Genomic DNA, 10,060 nt, shown 5'->3' with positions numbered 1-10,060 from the left:
AGTTTAGTTTGCCGGCCCTATGCTTCCAGACAGATTTCCTAGGGCATCAGGCCGCTCAGTGGTTCAAATTAATATCTGAATTTTTGAATAAGAAACCAAAGACTGGTCTTCATGACATTTGGAGCATTGAGATAAAGCAGCAGATTTCTGCGTCTCAGTGGCCATGAATTTGGACTTGGAGGATGAGATGAATGGCTTCTGCATCTATGAGATAAACATGGATGCAGAACATGTCACATAGATCTTTTTGGACCCCTGTTCGTTTACAGAAATTGGATAGTTCTCAGTGTAACAGATGCTGGCACTGTCATCTTGATGTAGAGACATTGGATCATCTACTGTTCTATTGTCCCTTGATACTTAAATTTTGGAGATCCATTTGGGGTCAAGTGAATAAAATATTGGAAAATCCAGTGGCATTGATGTACGATACCGTGCTATGTGGCACGTTAATGAAGGCTACAAGCCCAATATCATCCCATAATAATAACTTCTCTTTATTATGACAGGAGTTGCCATACAACTCATTTTGAAGAACTGGAAAAACGGATCGGTTAAATTATAAATTTCTGGTGGAAATCTTTATGCCACATTTTTAAAATAAAACATATGATTGCCATACAGTAGGGACATTATAGGAAATTTAAGGATGCTTGGGAGCCATTGGCAAGATTCTGTAAGGAGTGATTGTTGATTTTGCCCTTTGAACATACACGTCCAGGGTGGGGAAATACTTTTAATTTGAGTGCAATTGTTGGATATGTAGAAGGGGGGGGATGTAATATGTATTTGTCATGAAATATAAGTTGATAGAATTTAAGTGCTGTTAAAGTGTAAAATGTCTGTATAATATGTTGCACTTAATTTTAGCTTTAAAATGAATAAAGATTTTTTTTTAAAAAAGAAAACTAGGCTGGACAACTGCTTGTAACTCACCTTGCGTTACCACTGATAAAAGTGTGAGCAAAATCCAAATAAAAGTCAAATTTTGTGGGGAAAGCAGCTGAGAAGGATGGAATGGCAAGAGGAGACTACTACAGAAAGAAGCGCATATAATTTCTGTGGCTTTGAACAGAAATGAAATGTGGAATCATACTGGGCTATGCAGTAGTGTAAACAGCAAAAAGCAGTTGCAAGATCTTGTCCTTATACCTGAACAGCTATGGCACAAAAAAGCGATACATATATCACATCATTAATATCTTCCCACCATGACCTTTGCTTTCAACCACCATGTATATGTCTTAATTAGAATACATTTTCTTTTTGTAAATTAGATGATCAATAAACAGGAGGAAAGATTGAAGGGTTGATGGCATGGAAGGAGTCAAGAAGATGGTTTCCCCACAGCTTCATCTGTGTTCTTGATAAATCAAGACAGTTCGGATGCTATAAATAAAGGGAAAAAAAAACAACAGGTTTTTTTGATGTGGACTTTACTATTATCTTTTTTTTCCCAGTAGTGTCAAACTCTAGTATCCCTACTTATTTTAGAGAACCCTTTTACTGGAACAACATTAGAACAATGAAAAGATGATGTGGTAAATGAGGTTTCATCACCGTACAAGCCCCTTCTTCAAATGTAACTTGAAAACAGGGACAAAGCTACTAATGAGCAAGCCTGGCACCAAAAAAAAAAAAATCTGCTATTGAACTCTTGCTCTCCATCCCTGCTGTATGGCATCTGTCTGTCTGTCTCTCTCTTCCTTTCCAACCATCTCTTTCTGCCCCTCCCCCATGGTCCTCCAAACTCACATTGGAAGTGGCAATGATGAAAGCAGGAAGGCTCAGTAAGTCCTGCCAGGGCCTTTCCTCTACTGCTTCCCACCCCTTCTGACATAACTTCTTGTGGGCGGGACAAAGCAGATAAAAAGCTCTGATGGCCCCCTCTGCTTTCATTGCTGATGGCATGAGTTTGGAGGACTCAGGTGGAGGGGCAGAAAGAGGTGCCAGACTTGCTGGGAAGGGAGATGGAGAGATGCTGAGCTTTTGAAGGGAAGAAAGACTAGACCTGTGAGGGGAGGAAGAAATGCTGGACCTGGGGAGAAGCAGAAGGAAAAGAGAGAGAGAGTAGGGTTACCAGATGTCCAGGAAAACCCGGACATATCCTCTTTTTAGAGGACTGTCTGGGTGCCCACATGTACTTTCCAAAACCCGATAGTTTGTCTGGGTTTTAAAAAGCCCTGACCTCCCGGCCGCATCTGGAGGGCTTCTGAGCATGCATGGATGACATCACACACATCCGCACATGCTCAGAGACCCTTCAGACACGGCCCGGAGGTCGGAAAACAATGACGACGCTTTGCAGGGGGATTTCTCCGGACAAAAGTCTGGTAGCACTAAGAGAGAGAGAAAGCTGACAAACTATAAGGGGGAAGAGAAATTAATTATAAAATATAATATAAAAGTAGAAATATAAAAGTAATTGATTTTAAGACATATAGACTATTGCAGCACACTATTTTTGGGTCTTTGCATTAAAGACACAAAATAGCTACAACTCATCCAAAACACAGCAGTTAAATTGATATCACGGGCCAAATGATTGGATCATGTCACACCTTTACTACAACAAGAACATTTGTCACCAATATCAGCCAGAATCCTGTACAAAATTCTAACTCTGGTCCACAAGATCAATTAGGCAGGACAACCTTTCTTCTTGTTTCGACTACTCATAACCTGAACACCTGATCATCTGAACAATTACTTCTTTGCGATTCCATCTTTCCATCAAATTTTCTATAATCACCCATCCTTTTGGAATAATTTTCCCCTTAACCTTCATACAGAATCCTCTCTTTCCAATTTTAAACATATTTCTTTACTCAGTGCTATCACTATGGACCATTGGTCTTCTCAAGGGAATGTGACTTGATATACTGCCTTTCTGTGGTTACAAAGTGGGTTTACATATTATATACAGGTTCTTATTTTGTACCTGGGGCAATGGAGTGTTAAGTGACTTGCCCAGCGTCACAAGGAGTTAGAGTGGGAATTGAACCCGGTTTCCCCAGGTTCTCAGGCTGCTGTACTAACCACTAGACCAGACATGGGCAACTCCGGTCCTCGAGGGCTGGAATCCAATCGGGTTTTCAGGATTTCCCCAATGAATATGCATGAGATCTATTTATATGCACTGCTTTCAATGCATATTCATTGGGGAAATCCTGAAAATCTGATTGGATTGCGGCCCTCAAGGACCGGAGTTGCCCACCCCTGCACTAGACTAATCCTCCATTGCTTGTGCTTATCTCTGGCTATGGATGATGAGAACTGCCTGTATTCACATGAATATTGAGTCTTCCTAGCCTATAATTATTTATAGTTATACTTTTTATTGATTTTAACGTGTATACTACCTAGATGGCCACCCCGATGGGTGGTATATCAAACACAGGCAGTCCCCGGGTTAAGAACGAGTTATGTTTTTAAAGCTGTTCTTAAGTCAGATTTGTATGTAACTCAGAACATAAGAACATAAGAAATGCCTCTGCTGGGTCAGACCAGAGGTCCATCGCGCCCAGCAGTCTACTCACGTGGCGGCCCATCAGGTCCAGGACCTGTACAGTAATTCTCTATCTATACCCTTCTATCCCCTTTTCCTTCAGAAAATTATCTAATCCCTTCTTGAAACCCAATAGCGCACTTTGTCCTATCACACCCTCTGGAAGCGCATTCCAAGTGTCCACCACCCTTTGGGTGAAGAAGAACTTCCTAGCATTGGTTCTGAATCTGTCCCTTCTTAATTTTTCCGAATGCCCTCTCGTTCTTGTAGTTTTCAAGAGTTTGAAGAATCTGTCCCTATCCACTTTATGCCCTTCATGATCTTGTACGTCTCTATCATGTCCCTTCTAAGCCTCCGCTTCTCCAGGGAAAAGAGCCCCAGTTTCTCTAATCTTTCAGCTTATGAAAGGTTTTCCATACCTTTTATCAATCGCATCGCTCTTTTCTGAATCCTCTCGAGTATTGCCATATCCTTCTTAAGGTACGGCGACCAATACTAGACGCAGTACTCCAGATGCGGGCGCACCATCGCCTGATATAACGGCAGGATAACATCCTTCGTTCTGGTTGTAATACCTTTCTTGATAATACCTAGCATTCTGTTCGCCTTCTTTGAGGCTGCTGCACACTGTGCTGACGGTTTCATCATCTTATCCACCAGTACCCCTAAGTCCTTCTCTAGGCTACTTTCACCCATTACTAGCCCTCCCATCGTATAGCTGTACATCGGGTTTCTGTTTCCTATATGCAAGACTTTACATTTCTCTACATTAAAGTTCATCTGCCATTTATTCGCCCACTCTCCCAGTTTATTCAGGTCCCTTTATAAATCGTCACAGTCCTCTTTAGTCCTAACCCCACTAAAAAGTTTTGTGTCATCTGCGAATTTTATTACCTCGCACTTTGTCTCTATTTCTAGGTCATTAATAAATACATTGAACAGCAGCAGCCCAAGTGCCGACCCCTGCGGAACACCACTCGTGACCCTTCTCCAGTCTGAGTAGTGGCCCTTCACTCCTACCCTTTGCTTCCTACCCACCAGCCAATTTTTGATCCATCTATGTACATCTCCTTCCACCCCATGGTTCTTCAGTTTCCGTAGTAGGTGTTCATGGGGTACCTTGTCGAAGGCTTTTTGGAAATCCAAGTATACGATGCCTATGGGGGCCCCTTCATTCATTTGTTTGTTAATTCCTTCGAAGAAGTGCAATAAGTTCGTTAGGCACGATCTTCCCTTGCAGAAGCCGTGTTGGCTTGTTTTCATCAGTTTATTTCTTTCTAGATGCTCTTCGATGCTGTCTTTTATCAGCGCTTGTAGCTTTTAAGATTCTTGCTGCTTACCTCTGCTCCCAGCTGACAAAAGGGCCAACTGTCCTTACCAGTGATCCCTCTAAAGTCAGCATGCACAATCACACTCTGTTCTTAATGTGGCCATGCATCATTCCTGAATTTGCTGCAAGAGAAGTGCCACTGGAAATACTGCTCAGTGAAATCAAATGAAGCCATGACCATGTTCTTAAGTACGAGTCATATGTAAGTAGGGCGTTTGTAACTCAGGGATTGTCTGTAAATAATAAACTTGAAACAATGCATGTGTGGTGACTGGACCAGCAATATCCATTTAATTTAGGCTTGCTATTTAAAAGGCCTGAACTAAAAGTATGATTTTTTCCAGATAGTGGCTGAGTATAACCACTGTCCAGATGGTTTTTTGGCTTGCCTTGGTCCCTCCCCTAATCCAACCCACAATTATAGATGATATCTAGCCATTTAACAATCAAAGTGGCCAGATATTATCCATGTACTTTTAAAAAATATATGGATAGACTAATTATACATTCAGTTGCCACAGGCAAATACATAATTGGCTTTGAATATCAGATTGCATAATTCTAGATCTTTGGATAGATAGCTGAACAGTAATTTACCTCTTCCCCTCTTTCATAAGATCAAAAGCTTCATTGATTTTTTCAAAGGATAAAGTATAGGTCACCAGTTCATCCAGCTTGAATTTCTTTGCCATATAATCAGAGACCAGCTTTGGTACACAATCAACACTCTTCCAACCTGTGGGGAGAAACACATATGAAGCAATCAATTAACCTATAGCACTTTTGATACTGTGATCTTATTGGCAAGATTGTCTTAGGATCTAGCTTACTAAGCTCTTTTTTCATCCTTACAGAATTGGAGAAAAGCCTCAGGATCTTTATCTATATTCCCCATCCTGTCTGTCTAATATTATTAATGGTTGATATCAACACTATATAAGGCAATAATATATATTTTTCCAAGGCTAAATATCAAACATCTAAACCATATAGCCTTAGCTAAAGTTAGTGTTTTATCCGTTTAGGACCTCAGCAGTGCAAACTGTGAGAAGATTTCATTCACAGCATAAATTGCACTAAAGTCTTCATCGGTAAAATTTTCTATATATAAGTTTATCTTATTTATTTTATTTTTCAAATAGTTTAAGAAAGATACTCATCTCTTTATCAAAGCATAGCAGGGGTTCTTCACCAACATAGGCTACATTTCGCCAAAAAAGGCTTTATCAAGGTATTCCCCTGACAAAAAAGAGAGCTATCACAATTAATATCCTTAGTCGATTACTCAAATTTTACCAGCAACTCATAGGGGCAACACTTCAAACCCATATAAGTAGTTGGAATCAGATGTTACACATTTAAAAATAACTTATAAAATACCTTTATTATGCCGATTCCATAAGTACTGCCATTGTTAGTCTTTTGGCAGAACAACATGGCCGCGGCGTTTTTATGCAAAGTGTAAGCGTCATGATCTCATACACACGTACCCTATCAGAATCCAGAAACAGCCCCGGGATTATTTAGACTAATGTCATCCATTCTACTTCCGCATTAAGACCATTAGGTTTTACTGTATTTAATGTATAAATCATTCTTTGTTCCTTAAAATTGGTCAGATCTGGAAATAGCCTGGAGAAGACTGATTCGAGCTGAACTGCATGAAAGCACTTTGGTCCAGTACCTAAGGTGAGCTATGATCCCCAGGGGCTTAAGAATTCTAAAAGAACCAAAGACCTTTAGTATGGATAAGCCCTTCATGGAGAAGTGGACAGCTATTTTAAACAGATGTAGCCGTGACTTAATGATTCTGCTTGTGGAGACCACGGTAAGCGTGGAAAATGAAATTAAAGAGCAAATTAAAGCAATAGATAATGTAATCACTCAAGAACAACAGTCGGTTGAAGATACTATACTTAAAAGAAAAACCCTGGATGATAATATTGCTAAATTTAAAGAAACCTTAAAGATAGGCAAAGTTAAAAAATTTAAGCATGATGAAAGTGATTACCAACAAGACAGGGTTTATACCTGGATGAAGAAAACGATGAATAGGAATATTACCCCTAAGGATAAATCGACTGCTAAATCAGTGAACAAACAAGTGACTTTTGAAGGATCGTCAGGGACTTCTGATATAAGTAGTGACGATGGAAGTGACTCATTAAGACCTCAAGGATCTACAGAAAGTTTAGACAGTGTACAACGACAGGGGGATCAATCGAAAGGAAGAGGAAGACAAATGCAGAAACCGAAGGATACACAAGGACCGAATGTTCAAACACGAATGAATCAGCGATATCAACAATAATAAACATCTCATCTGCTTCCCTTTCTATACATCAGACCCAGGTCTTACAATATGGCCTGGGGTTTATCCCTACTACTACATACGATCCGTTCTGTATGAGAATTGCTTTTTTCAAATTCTTTCGGAAATTGCAACTGAAAGTTTTCTTTGATGAAAATCCTTCTGTTATGGATATCTCAATTTTGAAAAATGAGTCCAGATGGTGTCCTCCAGGAATGATGCCGTCTTTTTTGATTACTTACCGAGATTTAGTTTTGAAAGATTTGGAAGTAATGGAAAAGGCCTATTATTCTAACTATAGGGAGTTTAATCTCTCAAGAAATGAGGCTACTGCTCTTAAAGAACTTCAAAATAACTCTGATATAATGATACTACGGGCAGATAAAGGAGGGGCTATTACTATCTGGGATCGTTCTGATTACCATGGAGAGGCTATGAGACAATTGGGTGATAGTATAGCTTATCTTAAATTAGATGGAAATCCAGTTAATCAATTGAAATTGGAGATAAAAGAAATAGTGGAGGAAGGTTTGAAAAGAAAAATGATTACGAAGAAAGAAGCTCAGTTTTTAACTGAACCTTATCCCTCTACTCCAAAACTCTATCTACTCCCTAAGGTCCATAAAAATTTATTAAAACCCCCGGGACGCCCTATTGTCTCTACAAGAAACTCTGTCCTAGAACCGTTGTCTAAATTTGTAGACTATTTTTTGAGATCTGAAGTAAAGAAAGCTCCCTCCTACTTGAAAGACTCAGCCCATTTGTTAAGAATTCTAGAGACTATGACTAATATTTCTGAAATCACTTACCTAGTGACACTCGACATTACTTCACTATATACTCAAATACCTCAAACTGCTGCACTTTTGATACTAGAAGAAACCTTAGATAATATGGATTTGGACCGTTTTAAAAAAGACTGGCTTATGAAACTTGCTACTCTTGTAGTTAAATCTAACTATTTTTGGTATCACGGTGACTTCTACTACCAAATTCAAGGAGTCGCGATGGGGGCGTCTATGGCCCCCTCGGTGGCTAATCTATATGTCTCTAAATTTGAAACAGATTATATCTACTCAGCATTACCTTTTCAAAATGTTAAATTATGGAAATGCTATTTCGACGACATTTTGTTTTTCTGGGGCGGATCGTATGTAGATTTGGAGAATTTCCTTGGATGGATTAACACCTTGGATCCGCATCTCACCTTCACTATGACAGATCACCCTAATAGGATTGCGTACCTGGACTTGATGATAATGAAAGATCAATCTATTAGAACAACTCTATATAGAAAAGAAGTTGAACGGAACAACTTTTTGCATTTTTCGAGTTATCACCCATATTTTTTGAAATTTAATATACCGGTGAGTCAGTTTCTAAGGATACGACGGATCTGCTCCGACCGTGAAGAATTTGATGAACAGGTGAAAATAATGACTCAGAGGTTCTGTGAAAGGCAATACCCAAAAAAATCTATTAGGAAAGCATACCTTCGTGCCAAATATGCTCAAAGGCCTCTACTGATTCAAGAAAAAATAACTAATGAGGTAGATGAGACCTTGATATGTGTGCTTCCCTATACTGATCTCAGTAGTAGATTTTTTTCAAACTATAACACTACATTGGCCTGTGGTTCAGCTTCATTCATTCATTCATATATCAAACTATAGGGGACAAACTATAGGGGAATTTTTGTCTCTATATAAATTTGAGGATAGAAACAAAGCCACTATTACTGAACAACAGTTTGCTCATGAAGCTTGTGGACAATGCCAATGGTGTGCCCAAGCGATAGTGGGCCCTGAATGGATTCACCCAGGTACCAAGAAGATTTTTAAATCTAGGGTGAATACCTCATGTAATAGTACTCCTGTAATCTATGTGATTCAATGCCCGTGTGACTTGGTTTATATAGGCAGAACAAGCCGGAAAATCATGGTGAGACTTACCGAGCATAAATCTAAAATAAATACCGGGAGTCTTGAAGCACCTCTTGTGCAACATTGGCAAACTCTGAGGCATAAAATTAGTGATTTAAAATGGAAAATTATTGACCATATTGCTGTAGGGTAGGAGGGTGGAAATTATATAGAACGCTTGAATTTTAAGGAACAAAGAATGATTTATACATTAAATATAGTAAAACCTAATGGTCTTAAGCGGAAGTAGAATGGATGACATTAGTCTAAATAATCCTGGGGCTGTTTCTGGATTCTGATAGGGTACGTGTGTATGAGATCATGATGCTTACACTTTGCATAAAAACGCCGCGGCCATGTTGTTCTGCCAAAAGACTAACAATGGCAGTACTTGTGGAATCGGCATAATAAAGGTATTTTATAAGTTATTTTTAAATGTATAACATCTGATTCCAACTACTTATATGGGTTTGAAGTGTTGCCCTTATGAGTCGCTGGTAAAATCCAAGTAATCGACTAAGGATATTAATTGTGATATCTCTCTTTTTTGTCAGGGGAATACCTTGATAAAGCCTTTTTTGGCGAAACATAGCCTATGTTGGTGAAGAACCCCTGCTATGCTTTGATAAAGAGATGAGTATCTTTCTTAAACTATTTGAAAAATAAAATAAATAAGATAAACTTATATATAGAAAATTTGACCGATGAAGACTTTAGTGCAATTTATGCTGTGAATGAAATCTTCTCACAGTTTGCACCGCTGAGGTCCTAAACGGATAAAACACAAACTTTAGCTAAGGCTATATGGTTTAGATGTTTGATATCAACACTGACAGCATCAGTCTGAGCTTTGCACTCTACTGTAGTAACCCTTCTACTTTCGGAAGTCCCTTAGAGAACCATCCTTACTCTCCTGCTCTTTCACAACTGTATCACAGGAGGCAAATGGTGCAACCCACTTACTCAGTGCTTCCCATGTTTTTCAAATT

At 39.1% G+C, this 10,060-nt stretch overlaps 1 protein-coding gene across 1 annotated transcript in view; it reads right to left on the bottom strand.

Moving 5' to 3' along the window:
* Positions 1-301: 301 nt before the first annotated feature.
* The window catches only part of LOC117366148 (all-trans-retinol dehydrogenase [NAD(+)] ADH4-like), a 35,159-nt gene continuing 25,400 nt past the window's right edge, over positions 302-10,060 (bottom strand). The window contains exons 8-9 of the mRNA XM_033957308.1: positions 5,436-5,574; positions 302-1,389 (exon numbers count right to left, since the gene is read on the bottom strand). Coding sequence (XP_033813199.1) covers positions 1,353-1,389; positions 5,436-5,574 — 176 coding nt within the window. The 3' untranslated portion in view covers positions 302-1,352. The remainder of the gene's footprint in view (positions 1,390-5,435; positions 5,575-10,060) is intronic.

Source organism: Geotrypetes seraphini, chromosome 1, assembly GCF_902459505.1.
Source record: "Geotrypetes seraphini chromosome 1, aGeoSer1.1, whole genome shotgun sequence".
Taxonomy (NCBI): Eukaryota; Metazoa; Chordata; class Amphibia; order Gymnophiona; family Dermophiidae; genus Geotrypetes; species Geotrypetes seraphini.
Note: the sequence above shows the minus strand (reverse complement) of the source record. Positions and strands in the feature narration are given on the sequence as shown.